Source organism: Erinaceus europaeus, unplaced genomic scaffold (genome assembly GCF_950295315.1).
Source record: "Erinaceus europaeus unplaced genomic scaffold, mEriEur2.1 scaffold_552, whole genome shotgun sequence".
In the NCBI taxonomy this organism is placed as follows: domain Eukaryota; kingdom Metazoa; phylum Chordata; class Mammalia; order Eulipotyphla; family Erinaceidae; genus Erinaceus; species Erinaceus europaeus.
This window is the reverse complement of record NW_026648186.1, coordinates 19,497-37,500: the sequence shown is the minus strand read 5'-3', so window position 1 is coordinate 37,500 and position 18,004 is coordinate 19,497. Positions and strand designations below refer to the sequence as shown.

Below are 18,004 nucleotides of genomic sequence, written 5' to 3'. Positions count from 1 at the left end.
TATGACACCTCTGTCCCTTTGTGTCCTCCAAGAAATGTCTACCTTTTCTGACATCCAGTCTTAGCTCTCTCTCCCCTGTGTCTGACACTCACATTTGTCAAGACAGCCTTGGACAAGGGACCCAACATGAGTGACTACAGACCCTCCATGAAGTGATCCATTCTTTCTAGAAAAAGCAGGAAGAATGGCATTACTTGGTGCTGAGTTCATTGGGGACAGTGGGGACCTTTCAGAAAGTTGAAGTGTGAATATGTGGGGTCGACCCTGGGTGCTCTGTACATTTTCACCTTGACACAAAGTTTTCATAGCTGAAGAAACCCAGTGAATACTGGGGAATGGGCCCCTGCTCCTAAAGAAACAGTGGCTTTTGAAGAGCTGGCAGCAAAATGGAGGCATACAAATTCTGCATGGAATGAACTTGCTAAAGAAGACAAACAATAAACCAGGTTCTTTGAACCTCATGGAGCCTTTATACCTAGGATCCTAGTAGAAAAAGAAAGGGTTGCTCAGAGATGCTCCAAGGGTTTTGTTTGCTTGTCCTTGGCATCTAGTTACAGCAGTGTTGGTGGTCTCTGTGTCCATGTGTCCCTTAATGTCCATGAGGGTGACTGGACCTGTGTTGATCAGTCACTGGGAGATGACCACCTGTACGCATGCCTCATGGGGATATTGGCCCATGTGCCTGACTCAAAACACCCAGGTTCCCCATCCCAGGGATCCATTCATACTTAACCTGAGTCTCAGGTTCCTTCCAGAGTCAATGTAGTGAAGAGTAGAGCCATGGGCATTTAACATTATCCACATTGCCTTGTTGGAAGAAAGAGGCTGTTCTTTCCTGGAATCCCTCAGAAGTTCAATGATTCAGAACTAATTGCTCTTCTAACGTTAAGAAATCTCACCCTGTAATGATAGATCTCTAACACTGACCAAGAGGTTGTAGGTGTGTGTGTGTGTGTGTGTGTGTATGTGTGTGTGTATTCTAACTTGGGGCCTCCTTGAACTTGACTGAACCAGAGTTGCCCTCTGGGGCTCTGTGGATGCTGTCATCCATTTCTGATCCTGCATTTCATTTCTCCCTCTGGGAACACTGTTGCCACACATCCCCAAATTAAAGGCCAAGAGGTGAGTGAGAACAAACATCTGTGAAGGTCTGGCTTACATGCCTTCGTGTGACCTTTCCATGTAGCTGTGTAGCTCTTGATGTTCCTCGGGGTTGAGATCGTGGCAGACCCAGTTCATGGTCTCCTCACTGCTGGTGAGTGTGGCGTGCATGGTAGGACATCCATCTTCTGAGGAGATGGTGGTGAATGTGGTGAATTTCACTCTTTTCCTTTTTGAGGTAGGAGATGTCGGGGGCTCACTTTTCAGATCTTTCCCATCAGTGAGTATGGGTCCAGAAGACTTGAACAGTTGTCCATTGATGCCCTTCTGGGAGTTTGTGCTGAGGAGATACTTACTTTCCTCGAAGTCCAGACCCCTGTCGATGGCAGTGATTTGCTCATCTTGGGAAGATGCAAAGTTAATGTGATTTTCCAAGAGTTCTGTCCGATTGCTCAAGCCAACCCAGTCATGGGGATGACTCATACCTTCTTGTTCTTCAAATGGCACTTGTTTGTGCCTATACTTAAAGGCAAAGGTCACACAGTTTATCAGGAAGACCAAGATGGCCAGACAGAAAACACCCAGCAAAGCATACATGCCAATTTCCAGGTCACTCAGCCCTTTGGATGCCTGGGTGAGGTCATTTTCATCCATGTCCCCGTTATTTCTGGGGTGGTCCACCTGGGCTGGGAAGCTGGTGAGATCAAACGGAATGGTCTGTAAATAGTGGTCTTCTTCTAAAAGGCCCCCTCGGCCATTCTTCTGGAATGTGGACCTTTCTGTGGTGAAGCTTCTCCCTTCCATGAGGCCCACAGAAGAGCTGCTATAGTAGGGTCCCTCTTGCGTCTCCCATTCTTGAAAGGTTTTTTTTGACCTTCGGTCACTGACATTATTTTCTAGGTGAGCCCCTGCCCCAGTGTGTCTGCTGTCACTGGTGTTGGGGTTGGCATCATTTTGGCCAAATTTTACTTTGATGTTAGCTGTTCCAGCAGCAAGCACGCTTTTTCTCTTGGATTTCTGGCATGACTCACTAATGACCACTTCCACCTTAACCAGTGCACCCTGCCCTTCCATTTCAGCTGTGATTAGAGGCCATTTAAACTTGGGGTCCTGGTGGAGGGAGATCACCTTCTCATCCAAAGATGTGACCATCAAGGAGAAGTCTTTCCCATCATAAATATCCAAGGGTGTGACGGCACCATCACTGAACTGGACCCAGCAACTGATGGCTATTTCCTGTTGAGTACAATGAGGATGTTATTTACTAAAATGAATGCCAACTTCTAGTAATCTAGACACTCTGGGGAAAAAAAATAATACTGCAAGAATCACGCAGAACCTTGCAAAGTCACGTAGAAATAAGAAGTAAATATGGAGATTGGGTGGTGGGAATTGTGTGGAATTGTACCCCTCCTACCCTATGGTTTTGTTAATTTATCCTTTCTTAAATAAAAAATAAATTAAAAAAAAAAGAAATAAGAGGTAAGAAACACAAAGGGCATGAAAGAAAATTCATTCTTATGAAGATGTAAAACCAAAAGCAAACAACCACCATCCAAACATGACGATACAACCAGATGAGTAATCAACACGCCATAATAAGATCTGTTTACTTTCCTGAGGTGTTGAAAGAAAGATGGGTTCTCTCAGCCATGCAGCACAGTAATAAACTGCATGTCAAAGGATATTACTGGTGAGTGGGATCACTTACAAGTGTGATACATTTAAATGGAAAATATTTATTACATTACTTTTGAGTGTCTCTAATGCCACATCTCCATATGTTACTCATGATGCAGATTAAACCCCTGATTTGGACAAGGTTGTTGCAGTCATTGGTTGGATGAGTCCTGCCTTTTCTAGGTCTTATGTGTGGATACAACCTAGGATTGGAGGTGAAGAGTTAATACCAATTATCTAGAGAGAGGCGCCCTCTCTCTCTCTCTCTCTCTCTCTCTACCAGATCACTGCTCAAGTTTATGGTGGCACAGGGGATTGATTGGATTTGGGACTTTGGAGCCTGAGACATGAGAGCTTCTTTGCATAACCATTATGTTATCTCTTTTCATTCTCCCTGGAGTCTCTTCTCTTCACTTTCATTCTGTCCCAACCCCTTGTTGGAATTTGGGAGATAAAAAGGTGATCAAAGTTTGTGCATATTTCCATTCCCATTTTTCTTCCTTCTTTCTTCCTTCTTTCCTTCCTTCCTTCCTTTTTTTTTTTTTTTTTTCTTTTTTCCTCCAGGGTTATTGCTGGGGCTTGGTGCCTGCACTATGAATCTACTGCTCCTGGAGGCCATTTTTCCCATTTTCTTGCCCTTGTAGTTGTCATTATTATTGTTGTTGTCATTGTTGTTGTTGGATAGGACAGAGAGAAATTGAGAGAGGAGGGGAGACAGAAAGAGGGAGAGAAAGACAGAGAGAAAGACACCTGCAGATCTGTTTCACCATCCACGAGGCACCCCACCCCTGCAGGTAGGGAATCAGGGGCTTGAACTGGGATCCTTGCACTTGGCACCATGTGTGCTTAACCCATTGTGCTACCTACCTCCTGACCCCATATTTTCATTTCTTATACTGACTTTTGAACAATGGTCCTTCGGAAGAGTTTGGACAGTTTGCTCATAATTGAGGAGGCAACCTCCAATGTAATGGAAGCATTCTTTTCAGTGAAAATGGCCTTGAACTTGACTGTGAACTGGCAGATCAATGAATGCTCCTTTCCTCTTCCAGGTTCTTGGAGAATCAGCTTGCAGTCCACTCCCATCTGGTCACATATACCTCCATCAAGAGAGACAGTGACTACCAGAGTCATTGGTCCCAGCAGCTCCAGGCCAGCTGATTTTCCTTAAGCTCTCAAATTTGAGATAAGAGAGAATGGACTAACCAAGCAGAGAGCTGTGGGAAGACACGGAGGGGGGCAGATTTATGGTTGGGGAATAAAGCCCAATTTTGGAATAATGGGCCACAGAAAAATCAACAGGAAGGGTAGGGGGTAGGTTTGGGATGGGAGAGAAATTTGATCTTGTAGTCCTCCCTCCATTCCTTCCTTCCTTCCTTCCTTCCTTCCTTCCTTCCTTCCTTCCTTCCTTCCTTCTTTTTATTTCTTTCTCTCTCCCTTCCTTTCTTCCTTTCTTTCTTCTTTTCTTTCTTTCTCCCTCTTTCTTTCTTTCTCTCTCTTTCCTGCTCAACTCTAGCTTGTGCTGGGTGTGGGGAGTGAATCTGGCACTTCAGAACCTCAGGCATGAAAATCTTTTGCATAACCATCATGCTCTCTTCTCTGCCCTTCCTCTGAGTTTCTGCAGTGAGGGTCAGTTTTTTAAAATTATTTATTTATTGGATAGAGACAGCCAGAAATCAAGAGGGGAGGGAATAATAGAGAGGGAGAGACAGAGAGACACCTGCAGCCCTGCTTCATCACTCGCAAAGCTTTCCCCCTGCAGATGGGGACAGAGGCCTCAAACCTGGGTCCTTGTGCACTGTAACATGTGCACTCAACCAGGTATGCCACCACCTGACCCCCCCCCCCCCAAACTCTTAATGTAAACCCTTTGTTTCTGAAGCTTGCTTGGGTGGATCATTTTCTCTTCCAAACCAAGTACGCCAGAGCATGGCAGAAGTCCATTTTGCACTGGTGGTGTTCAGTCTCTAGAAGAAAGAGGGACCCCCAACCTCCCCACAACTGCTGTCCTGTGGCCTCTACTCTCTACAGACAGCCAACATGGATAATGGCAGACAGCGGCTTGGACTAGCTGCTAAGTGGAAAACGCTGCCAAGACACGGTGCAATAGCCTCTGGATGTCACACTGATTTACCAGGCTCTTCCAATCTGCCCTGAAATCGGAGCTGGGAATTCAAAAGCATGTTGGATTGCTTGAAACTGACATGTCAGCGCCAAGTCACATGCAGGGACGTGGGACCATCCAAACCAACCGTGGAGCAAACCTCGGGGGTAGCACGCACAGCTCTGCGTGTCAGAAATGGATTAGCTCTCTGGCCTTGTTCTCACAGTGTCTTATCACTTGCTGAACTCCTCACTGGAAGACTCCCCCCTGATTTTATCATGCCAGGAAGACAGAGGAAGCCTCCGGTTAGTTCTCTTTCACTATCTATAAATTGTGTCCTGGCTGGCATTCTGCCCAGAGAAAAAAAAGGAGGTTTGTCTTTTAGCAAGATTTCATATCAGTTACTAGGATCATCCACTTTGAAGTGGTTCCTAATCCGGGCCCTTGCACACAAAGACCACAGTGAAAAGGCTGGGGGGCTAGGTAAACCCCCTGAAGGGGAGTAGTAAGCACAGACAGACCTGGGCTGGAAGATAGGGTGCCTGTGTTCTGCCAAGCCCCGTTCAGCACCTCACCACACCCGCCAAGCCCCATTCAGCACCATGCCAAGGTGTGCCGCTATGTTCCATCGCTGGGGAGCCAGAGACGGCCCAATCTGCCCCTGTGGCTACAGACAGACAATGACCCACATAGTCAACGACTGCCACCTCTCCAGATTCAAAGGAGGTCTCGAAACTTTACATCAGGCTCAACCTGACGCTATTGACTGGCTACAGAAGAAGGGCAAACGCTAGAAGAAGAAGGGGATGTGAGTGGCCAGGTGGGCTGGGTATCTGCCAAGGGGACAGCTTCCAATGGAAAGACTTTCAGAGAGGTCTACATGTACTGGACACCTTCCAGCAGCCCCACAGGCAGTGGAATGGAGAGAATTAATGGTCTGAGACCAAGGACCTCTGCTATTAAGCAGTTCACCATAATTTCTGTTTCATAATTTTCCTTCTCAGTATTTCTTCATTTCCTTCTATCCAGGGAAGAGCATAAGACGTTTGCTAACACCCTGTTATCGGTTCCTTTTGGAACTGTTTGGAGACTGTTAAAGTAACACAAACACAACATAATACAGCTAACACGACCCAACCATTCACACACTACACTCAGGATACATACGAAAAACGCACACACCCCATGAACACACACCGGCATACGCAAGACACACACCCAACATATATATGTACACACAAACACCAAACAACATATGCACACAGCACACACTCTTTTTATACATTCTGGACTCAAACAGAAAAAGAGTGACATCACCATTGGCTCCTACTGGAGTCCTGAGCTGGGCAAGAGCATGGGAGCTTTAACTTCCCAACCTCTGTCCCTCAGACCCAGGGTCCCGTTCCTTGTGGAGACTCAGCAGGAGTCTTGGCTGCCTCTGGTGGGTTCCTCCCTTTCGCTGCTACCCTAAGAATGGGAGGCTTAACTATGCAGGCTGGAATGTGTGAAGAGTATGAGGTGAGGGCACTGAGGTGACAGGAAGAGCCTCCTGGCCACTGTGTCTCATGATGACATTTGCTTCTGCATCTCTGTCTGAAGGAGCAGGAAGCATGAGGCAGTGCAGCCCCCCTAGTTTCACAAGCCCCTTCCCAGCCTGAGAGACACAGATGAGGGAGCCCCACTATGTGAGAGTCCCCCAGCAAGTGACTCACCAAGCAGGTGATCTAATGTGTGACCTCCCCTCATGTGACCCTCTGCTCAGGGCATGAATGACTTCACCTACCTTCTGTGGAAGCCCAGTGAATGATAGCTACGGCCTCACCCAGTGTGTGACTTCACCTGCGTGTGACCTCACATGGTGGTGACAGTATTCAGTGTGTGACACCCCCAATGAAGAACCCCACCTTCTGTGTGATCCCTATCCCTGTGATGTGGAGCTGGTATGTGACCCACTGACTGCGTGACCCCACCCCACCCCACCCCACCCCTCATGTCCGAGCTTCCCTCCATACCTGTTGGGGCTTTTGCAGGAGCTCTTGAGCCACTGCTGTGGCAAAGATGGCTCTGTTGCTTCCCGGGCTGAGCTGCAGGGAGACGGACAGCCCCGTCACCAGCTGGACCCCAAGGTCTGTGATGGCCACCTTCTCTTCTAGCACCGTGATGGTCTTCTCAGCCAAAATGGCATCAGACAGAGGTGACAGGATCTGAAAGCAGAACAACTTTGCAGGACAACTTCTCGGTGACCTCAGACCCCCCTCTGATGGCAGAGACAATTCTCTGCTTGGGGGAGGGACAGAGAAACAAAACAATGCATCCAAGTGTCACAGCAAGAAGATGTCAAGAATTATTAGGCGGATGGGCCTTGGTCTGATATTTGGTTTTAATTCATAAATCTTGCTTCTTAGCACTAATATTGTGTTCAACTGTAGTTGATGGTGGCTGGATGAACTGAGATACCTCTAAATGTTTTTGTATACTGTAGGTGCCATTTCACCTCCACAAAAAGAGTGGATATTGCCAGGGATTTTTAAAAAAATATATTTACTTATTTATTCCCTTTTATTGCCCTTGTTGTTTTATTATTTGTAGTTATTGTTGTTGTTATTGATGTCATTGTTGTTGGATAGGACAGAAATGGAGAGAGGAGAGGAAGACAGTGAGGGGGAGAGAAAGATAGACACTTGCAGACCTGCTTCACCACTTGTGAAGCGACTCCCCTGCAGGTGGGAAGCTGGGGGCTCGAACCGGGATTAAGCCGGTCCTTGCGTTTTGTGGCCCCTGCGCTTATGTGCTCAACCCGCTGCGCTACTGCCCAACTCCCCTTTATTTGTTTTTGTATTGGTTTACTATTGATTATTAATCCTACCTATGTTTTAGTAGCATAAGACCTAATCAAATTCCTGAGCTCACTGTCATTTTATAGGTAGTAAAGAAAACAGAAGATTTATAGGAAATAAAGGAAACAACAGCGAAAGATACATTGAACTTCAGACTCTAGAAATCTAATCTCTTGAACAAATATCAAAGTGAATAAAAAGAATGAGAGTGATGTTGTCTACAATAGCTTTAAAATACCTATTGACCAATTGCAGTGGATGGACTTTATCTGGGTGCTAATGTTTGTGGTTTTTTAATAGGAAAACTGATAAGATGTTGTGACATTAAGGACTTTTTTTTAATTGAGGGGGTAGTAGTTTTGAATAGAGATTAAGTATTAAGCTTATGTCTTGAGAAACATATTAAAATATTTGCTGATTAGAAAAAAGAAATATAAGGTAGAACCTTTACCATATCTACAGATGCCACCCTTGCTCTTGGCAGAAGAAATTAACATTTTCAGGAGTCGGGCAGTAGTACAGCGGGTTAAGCACAGGTGGCACAAAGCTCAAGGACCGCACAAGGATCCCAGTTCGAGCCCCCAGCTCCCCAACTGCAGGGGAGTCACTTCAAGCGGTGAAGCAGGTCTGCAGGTGTCTGTCTTTCTCTTCCCCTCTCTGTCTTCCCCTCCTCTCTCCATTTCTCTCTGTCCTATCCAACAAGGATGACAACAATAATAACTACAACAATAAAACAACAAGGGCAACAAAAGTAAATAAATAAATAAATATTTGAAAAAAGTTAAAAAAAGAAATTAGCATTTTCTTTGGTTTGAGTCTCTCTCTCTCTCTCTCTCTCTCTCTCAGCTCTGGCTTATGGTGGTGCAAGGAACTGAACTCTGAGACTCAGGTGTGAGAGTCTCTTTGCATTACCGACCATGGTGCTATGTCTTGATAATTCTATAGTAAAGATCTCTCTACTATTCAGTGTATATTTCATTTATAATTTTATTTTAAATATCTACTTTTTTTCCCCCTACCAGAGCACTGCTCAGCTCTGGCTTATGGTGGTGCAGGGGACTGAACTTGGAACTCAAGAGCCTCAGGCAAGAGAGTCTGTTTGCATAACCATTATGCTATCTATACCACACCCAATATTTACTTATTTTCATGAAAGAAACTAGAGCTCTGTTCAGTTTTGGTTTTTAGTGGTGCTGGGGATTGAACCTGGAATCTCTGGGGCCTCAGGTATGAACATCTAATATTACCACTTCACTATCTTCCAGCACTACAGTTATTTAAGTGATTTGTTAACAAACCTTTACAGTATAAAAAAAAAAAACATAACTTTTTGACAGGACAACTACATACTTATATTTCTCTCTCTTATACATGATTCCCAATGTGTAATTGGAGGTAGAGGCCATATGTTAACCCAAATCACAAGTGTGTCTCTGGAGGGCATTCTTGTATTTTGAGGAACAGCAAGCAGTGAGATCCATTGTGTTCTTAAATGTCGACTTGCATTTCAATAAGCACAGTTGCAAATTTTCCCCACCTCCTGGAGGAAGTTTAATTTTTCCTAGGAACTCCAGTCATAACCTGGAAGTGAAGCTAATGTTCAATTTGAACTGGAAGGGGAAGTCCTGCTTATGAGGAACATTCCTGGGATATCTCTGCTCCCTCCTCCCTTAGCCTTGGGGTAAATGGGTTCAACCTCTTTCCTTAGCTGTCTGACATATTTCAAGCTTCCAAACTCTTTACAGTTAGCTATAAATGTTCCCTCTTTTCACCCCAAAACACCTTCTTCCATTTTAAGTCTGGTTAATGATAATTCAAATGGCAGGGAACATGAGCTATAGATCCCCAGAAGGAAGACATCAAGCAAATTTATATCTTAGGAGAACTCAGATGAAAGATGTAAAAGGGAAGAGGTAAGGGTCTCCTGAATGGAGCCTCTTCAGGACAATTTCTGTTTATGACGCATGCGAAGCTGACCGTGGCCCCCCAGTGTATCTGAGTTGTGACCCTGGGTGCGTCCTTTCCTCGTCACACTAAAGGATTATCAGTGTTAGTTGTTACTACCAAGCTCTTTTATAGTCTCAGTTTCAATGTAGCTTATGGGCCAATGGCAGGGAATTTAGGCTCATTTCTCCATTGTTAGAGGAGTGCTTCTTTCTCTAAGGAGAAGATATTTGGCTTAAATAACCTTTTTTTTTTTTTTTTTTTTTTTTTTTTTTTTGGTATCTTTTGTGATGGGGAGGGATCAGAGCACCATTCAATCCAGAATATGCCAATTAAAAACTGAGACCTGGGAGTCGGGCGGTGGTGCAACGGGTTAAGCACACGTGGCGCAAAGCGCAAAGGCCGGTTTAAGAATCCCGGTTCGAGCCCCCGGCTCCCCACCTGCAGGGGAGTCACTTCACAGGCGGTGAAGCAGGTCTGTAGGTGTCTCTCTTTCTCTCCCCCTCTCCGTCTTCTCCTCCTCTCTCCATTTCTCTCTGTCCTATCTAACAACGATGACATCAATAACTACAACAATAAAAACAAGGTCAACAAAAGGGAAAATAAATAAATGAAAATAAAAAAAAAAATAATTAAAAAAAAACAACCAAACTGAGACCTGTGCTTATTTGCTGAGCTATGTTGCAGGCCCTCAAGTAACACTTGAAAATGACTATCTTTAAAAAAAAAAAATTGAACTTCAGATAAGATACATTTCTAGGGGGCTTGGTAGTGATACACCCAGTTGAATGTATACGTTACCATGCACAAGGATGTGTGTTCAAGCCCCTGGTCCCCCATCTACAGGAGGAAAGCTTCAGAAGCAGTGGGTTACAGGTCTCTCTCTTTCTTTTCCTCCCTCCCTCTACATTCAATTTCTCTCAGTCCTACCAAATAAAATAAAATTAAATTAAATAAAAAGGAAAATAGTCACTGAGCATGGTAGATTCATAGTGCTAGCATTGAGCCCTATAATAACCCTGGTGGCAACAACAACAAAAAAGTTTTTCTGGAAAAGTGATACCATCCAGCCATACTCCTCACCAGTCCCTATCATGTTCCTGTTACAGAAGAACATCTTTTTCTTTTTAATTGGCATTTTCTTTCTTTCTTTTTTATATTTCTTTATTGGGGAATTAATGTTTTACAGTCGACAGTGAATACAATAGTTTGTACATGCATAACATTTCCCAGTTTTCCATATAACAATACAACCCCCACTAGGTCCTCTGTCATCCTTCTTGGCTCTGTATTCAGAAGGACATCTTACTTTTCAACTTTCAGCTAGTGCTCAGAGTTTTATCTTCATGGATGGAGCATGCTTGGCTTCTAGAGATCATCTGAACATGCAGCATCTTGGTCATAACTCAAGGCAAGTTATTTTTATCTCCAAATAAAAGGAGTTCCTTTTTTAAAGGAACTATTGTTCTAGCTGTTGTTCCCCCCCCCACCGAGAATACATACGTCTTTAATCTTCCATAATCCAATATGCTTCCACTTAAAGACTTCCTTTTTCAAAATTTTTAATCTTTACTTATTGGACAGACACAGCCAGAATTGAGAGGAAGGGGGGAAATATAGAAGGAGAGAGAGAGAGAGAGAGAGAGAGAGCCTGCAACACTGCTTCACCACTTGTGAAGCTTCCCCCCTGCAGGTGGGGATGGGGGCTTTGACCTGGGTCTTTGCACATTATAACTTGTGCGCTCAACCAGGTGCGCCACCACCTGGCCCCTGAGACCCCCTTTTGCAGAACCACTTCAGAAAGCTCACCACTGGCTAACAGGATGCTCACGTCTCCTATCAGTGGGGTGACTACTGAGGGATAAAATTTGTTCTCAATCTCAAGAGAACTTGGGTTTTGAGAAAGTGTTTGTTTCCAATGAGTCCTAAGGACTAGGTTCTTTCTTCGACATGTTTCTGAGGTGCTCTAAGGTAGGGTTTGGGGGAAGGAGCACTCCATGATAGAGGGATGAAGACTACGTGAAAATGCTCAGCAAGGTAGAAGGCTAAGAAAGCTACTAATCACACCCTTGACCCTTGCTAGTGGGGTTGGCTCACTCCAGATCCCTGAGATGGGATCCTCCACCATGGCTTATAGACAACATATGATTTGGGGCTTGACACCTGACCCAACCAGAGGGCCTAGTTCTCAGTTCCAATGTTACAGATAAGTGAGGAGTTTCAAGGCTCATGAGGCCCCAGTCTAACTTTCCTATATCTACTTGACAGTTTCTTCCAATTAATCCACTCTAATTTCTTTTTTAAATTTTTTCTCATATTAATTAGTGATTTATAGGACTACAAGTTAATAGGAGTGTACATAAACACCATTTCCACCACGAAAAGACTGTGTCCCATCCCACTGTGCCCCATCCCATCCTCCACCCCCTAGTGAAGCTGAGCATCTACCCTCACCCTCCACCCAGAGATTTTTACTTTGGTGCCCTACTCCAAACTCAGTCAGATCCTGCTTTGAGTTTCCCATTCTGTTCTTTCTCAACTTCTGTTTATGAGTGGGATCATCCCATACTCATCTTTGTCTTTCTGACTTAGCTCACTTAACATAATTCCTTCTAGTTCCATCTAAGATAGGTCAGAGAAGGTGGGTTCATTTTTTCTTTAATATATATTTACCAGAGCACTGTTCAGCTCTGGTTTATGGTGGTGTGGGGGATTGAACCTGGGACTTTGGAGCCTCAGGTATAAGAGTCTGTTTGCATAACCATTATGCTATCTACCCTCCACCAGGGGTTCATTGTTCTTAATAGCTGCATAGTATTCCATTGTATGTATATATATATATATATATATATATATATATATATCACATTGTATATATATATACCACATTGTATATATATATATACCACAGCTTTCTCAGCCATTCATCTGTTGTTGGGCACCTGGTTTGCTTCCAGGTTTTAGTTATTAAGAACTGTGCTGCTAAAAAAAAAAAAAAGAATTGTGCTGCTATGAACATAGCTGTACACATATCTTTTTGGTTAAGTGTTATGGAGTCCCTTGGTGTATAACCCCAGGAGAGGAATTACTGGGTCATATGAAGGTCCATGTCTAGCCTTGTGAGAGTTCTCCAGACTGCTCTCCACAGAGGTTGGACCAATTTACATTCCCACCAGCAGTTCAGAAGGGTTCCTTTGTCCCCACAGCCTCTCCAGCACTTGTGGCTGCTGTATTCCACTCTAATTTCTTCCTTCCTTCCTTATCTTTTATTTATTTATTATTGGATAGAGACAGACAGAAATTGAGAGGGGAGGGGGAGATAAAGAGGGAAAGAGACAGAGAGACACTTGCAGCCTTGCTTCACCACTCCTGAAGCTTTCCCCCTGCGGGGGTGGGGGAACACACCCTGGGACTGAACCTATGTCCTTGCACATTCTAACATGTGCACTCAACCCAATTAATCCACTCTTGAAATAGCTCTTGCTTTAACCAATGACAAACAACCCAATTCTCATGCATGCAGATATAGGTCAGGGATACAGAGAGAGGGTCCTCACCTTTGGGAATTTCTTACCTGAATTGTGGTCATCCCAAGTTCCTGGCCAATCAGGACTTGTCCCCCTTGCAGCTTGGCGATCCTGGGCTCTTCCACCTGAATGAAGTCGGTGACCAGCTCTGTGATGTCCACTTGCCAGTCTGAGCCCAACAGATGGGTCAGCTGCCCACCAGGGTCAGTCGGCTCAGCCACAAACTGTGTCAAGACTCGCACCATGGCATGTTGGTATTGCAGGGTGCAGCCTCGACCCTTCCTGTCATCTTCCTCTTCCTCCTCGCTGTCCCGGGCTGGCCTGTCAAAGGGTCAGTTGAGTTGAACAGAAACTGATCTGTCAAGTTGATGATCAGGGATAGGATTTGAAAGGCAAGTGGGTGGACACTGTTTTTTGAGGAGCACAGAGCCAGACACTTGGGCTCCAGCAGACACACAGAGATGACCTTCAGAACATTGATTACTGGTACAGTAAGGGTACTGACTGACTGGTCAAGAATGGAGTGACATGGTAGTTTAGTTCTTTTTGTACTTGACAGGACAGAGAGAAATTTTAGAGGGGAGGGGTAATGGAGGGGCAGATGGCGGCACACCTGCTTAAGAGCACACATTTATTTATTTATTTATTATTGAATAGACACAGAGAAAATCTGAAAGTAGAGGAGGAGATAGAGAAGGAGAGAGACAGAGAGACACCTGCAGCCTTGCTTCAGCACTTGCAAAGCTTTCTCCCTGCAGGTGGGGACCAGGGGCTTGAACCTGGGTCCTTTGCACAGTATAATGAGTGTGCTTAACCCTCTTTATGTCTCCCACTCCTATCAATTTTTTCTGTCTTTATCCAATAATAAATAAAAACATGAGAGAGAGAGAGATGTGCGTGGAGAGAGAAAGAGAGATACTTGCATATCTTTACTAGTGAAGCTTCCCCCTGCAGGTGGAGACTGGGGGATTGAACATGGGCCCTCGGACATGAGTAATCTGTGCACTTAACAGGGTGCACCACCATATGGTGCACCCCATCAGCTTAGTTCTAAGGTGACCCCAGAAATCCCCACCTCTGGGTGTTTACCTCTGGGTGTCTACTTTGTGGAGACCTTCTTTGAAGGTAGGCTGGACTTAAGTAAATGAAAGATGACAGTAAAAGCTGTCACTTCCAAGATATGCCGATAAAAGACTGTGGCCATTTTGTTTGATATTCTCTCCTGGATTTCCCTGCTGTCTACTCTGAGAAGGCAAGATGCCATGCAACACATAGTTTGAAAATGAGCATGACATCTGCCCAATAGCCAACGAGGAGTAGGGCCCTAGCTCTGGTTGAGCTACGGAGAGCTACTTCAGTGCTCACAGCCATGTGAGACTGGACACATATCCTTCCCCACATGAGGCCTCGGATAAACATCACAGCCCCCCCCCCCCCGCTGTACCTGGACCCTAGAGTAACTGAGATAGTACATATTTTTCTCTGAAGTCAAAGCATGGGCTAAGACATTAAAATATGGAACAATAGACAACCAGATCTACTATTGTGCTCTATTAGATTCTAATAGATTCTAGATAAGAGGGCTGTGAATGACTGATACAATCCTTTAAGCCAGTACATGGAAGAGGCTATTGTTTAGTTATGTAAGTCCTATGCTCTACAGTGCAACTATCTCTTCCTCTTTTTTTTTTTTGAATATTTTTAAAAACTATCTTTAATTATTAGATAGAGACAGCCAGAAATTGAGAGGGTAGGGAGAGAGGGAGAGAGACTGAGAGGCACCTTCAGCACTGCTTCACCACTCACAAAGCTTTCCCCATATAGGGCTCGAACCTGGGTCCTTGCATGTTGTGACATGTGCTCAACTAGGTGCTCTACCTCTATCTATCTAACCAGGTGGCCCTCTCTATCTCCCTCTCCTCTTTCAATTTCTCTCCATCCAATAAAAAAAAAAAAAAGGAAAAAATGGTCACCAGGAAAAGCGGATTCATAGTGCGCTGGCATAAAGCCCCAGCAATAACCCTGGTGGCAAGAAAAAAAAGAAAGAAAGAGAGCCTCGCTGGAAACATTTATCCACAACCTCACAACTTTCATTCTTGAAGCCAGACCTGCTCTCAGGCTCGTAAGAACTAAAGCAGGTGGGTTTCGAAAGGACAGGGGTACAAAAGTGACTCCAGTCCTCTCTCTCCTGCTGAGGACACTGACTCCAGGACTTTTTCCTTGTCCAGTTCTTTGCATGTTCACTGTAGACATCTGTGAGTCACCTGTTAATCCTGAAGCCTGCCTTTCTCTAAGAAGCCAGACTTTGAAAACATGACCTCCTACTACACTCTTTGTATATTACTGCCTGCTGTGGGTAATGGGGGTTTATCTGTCCTTCTATCAGACACCATCAGATTAATGTACCAGGAACAGCAATGATAATTTTGGACTTCGTGTACCAGCCAAAGTGCTCTCAGAGCTCCTCGATGAGGGACAGAGAGAGATTGGCCAGCTCAGGAGAATGATTTTGATGTATCACTACTGGACATCTGCTCTTTATGCCGGAGAGACCCAAATCAGTGCCGGGATATTCGACCCCAGGCCCACGAGGCTCGAACCCGTGTTCCGCAGACTCTACCCTGGGTCTCGTGATTCCCGAACCTGAGTCCCGGGAGGCTCGAACCCGGGTTTCGCTAAGCTCAAATCCGGGTCCCGCGAGGCTTGAACCCAGGTCCCTCGAGTTTTGAACACGGGTCCCGTGAGTCTTGGATCTGGGTCCCACGAAGCTTGAACTCCGGTCCCACAACCGCATGCTCGAAACCGGGTCCCGCGAGGCTCGAAGCCGGGTCCCAGAGGCTCATACCCGGGTCCTATAGGCTCGAATCGGGTTCCGCCAGACTCGACCCCAGGCCCACAAGGCTCGAACCCGGGTCCCGCGAGGTTCGAACCCGTGTCCCGCAGGCCCTATCCCGGGTCCTGTGAGTCCCGAACCCTGGTCCCGTGAGGCTCGATCCCAGGTCCCGTGAGGCTCAATTCGGTCCCGCGAGACTCAACCCCAGGCCCATGAGGCTCGAACCCGGTCCCGCGAGGCTTGATTCTCGCCACCCTCTGATATAGATCATAAGACCAGGCAGGCTGACCTCTTCTACTGGCTCCTCTGGCTGTGGCCAGGGGACTATAGCTGATGTCTAGCCCACTGATCATATGTTCTGTCACCTTGGCTACCACAATTAGACTAGGGATGGACACACAGCCCACGTAAGGAAAGGATGTGAAGCTGGGACTTTTTGCTGGAATGGTCAGGGAAGGGAAAGATGTACTTCTCACAGAGTTGTGGAAGAAAATACAATCTGGGGAGCCAGATGGTGGTGCACCTGGGTAAACGCATATATTATACAGCATGAGGACCCAGGTTCCAGCCCCTGGTCCGCACCTGAAGGGGGAAGCCTCATAAGTGGTGAAGCAGGGCCGGAGGTGTCTCTCTCTCTCTCTCCCTCTCTCCCTCCCTTTACCTGCTCTGTCTCTGTCCAGTAATAAATACATTAAATAAATAAGGAAAAAAAGATCCAAGATTAAAACAAAACAAAACAAAAAGACAATCTGGAATCTATGAAAAATGGATGATAGCAGATGAAGACAGAACAAAGCAATCAGGGTCGAGAGACAGAGAGACAGTCCATCCAGTTTGCATCCTGTCCAGGCCAGGGATTAACCGCGCTGTACACTGCCTTTCTCAGCTTGTGGCTGAGGCCCAGAGGGGCGTGTCACACCCACCTTTTGTTGGAGACCACAGGCACCCTCCAGCCCTTGATCTGGTTGAGTTCAGGGTCTGAGACATCGATCTGCAGAGGGAGGCGGGGCACCCACACCGTCATCTCCAGGGGGCTGCTCAGGTGCTGGAAGGTGAAGTTCACCACCACCTTTATCTTGCCCTTCATCTCCTTTCCGTTGACAAAGACATAGTCACATCGGTCAGACACCTGCGGAGAGGCGACAGGTAGAGACCATGAAATTTCCTTCTGCCCCAGAATGAGAGGGACAGCAAGGGCACCAGGAGTGGGGTGGGCAGTGCTGTGATCATTCCAGGTCACCATTGTGAGGTGTTTCATTCATTCATTCATTCATCCATCCATTCACTAACCCACTCACTCATTCACTTCTCTTTCTTTAAAATAGTTTTATTTATTTATTATTGGGTAGAGATGGAGAAAAATTGAGAGGAGTGGTGGATAGAGATAAAAAAAAAAAAGAGACACAGAGACTCCTGCAGCACTGTTTCACTACTCATGAAGCTTTCCCCCTGCAGGTGGGGACCAGGGGCTTGAACCTGGGTCCTTGCACACTATATTGTGTGCACTTAATCACTGTAATGTGTTTGTCACCACCTTGCCCCCTACATTTTTTTTTTCTTTTTGCAAAGCTGAGATCTAGCCCTTGCCTGACTTCATAGCTCCAGTCTTTTTCATTAAGACAGAAATAGACACAGAGGGAAGGGGAGACCGGAGCTTCCTTTGTTGCCACAGCATCTCCTCCACGGTACCTGGGCTCTAACCTTCAAACATGGGCTGTGATCATGACAAGGCAGCCAGCTGACCTGGAGAGTTAATTCTGTAGCCTGATTTCTTCCTTCTCCTTTATTCAACCTCTCTCTCTCTTTCTCTCTCTCCCCTCCCCTCTCTCTATACTTTATCTCTGTCCCATCCTTTATTTTAACTGTCTCTGGCAGTGAACTGGTGCAGACAGTCTGGGCATATTGGGTTCACCATTAACAGAGAAAGTGGTAATGGGGTGGTAGTATAGACCAGGTCTGGGGGAGGCATATGAGGAAG

General features: G+C 45.6%; 1 protein-coding gene across 1 annotated transcript in view; it reads right to left on the bottom strand.

Annotated features, from left to right (window-relative positions):
* LOC132536664 (transmembrane protein 132D-like) overlaps positions 1-17,158 on the bottom strand; it is a 19,176-nt gene extending 2,018 nt beyond the window's left edge. The window contains exons 1-4 of the mRNA XM_060184810.1: positions 16,950-17,158; positions 13,241-13,514; positions 6,898-7,089; positions 1-2,337 (exon numbers count right to left, since the gene is read on the bottom strand). The exon at positions 1-2,337 is cut by the window's left edge and continues 2,018 nt beyond it. Of these exons, the coding sequence (XP_060040793.1) occupies positions 1,156-2,337; positions 6,898-7,089; positions 13,241-13,514; positions 16,950-17,113 (1,812 nt within the window). The 5' untranslated portion in view covers positions 17,114-17,158 and the 3' untranslated portion in view covers positions 1-1,155. The remainder of the gene's footprint in view (positions 2,338-6,897; positions 7,090-13,240; positions 13,515-16,949) is intronic.
* Positions 17,159-18,004: the final 846 nt, after the last annotated feature.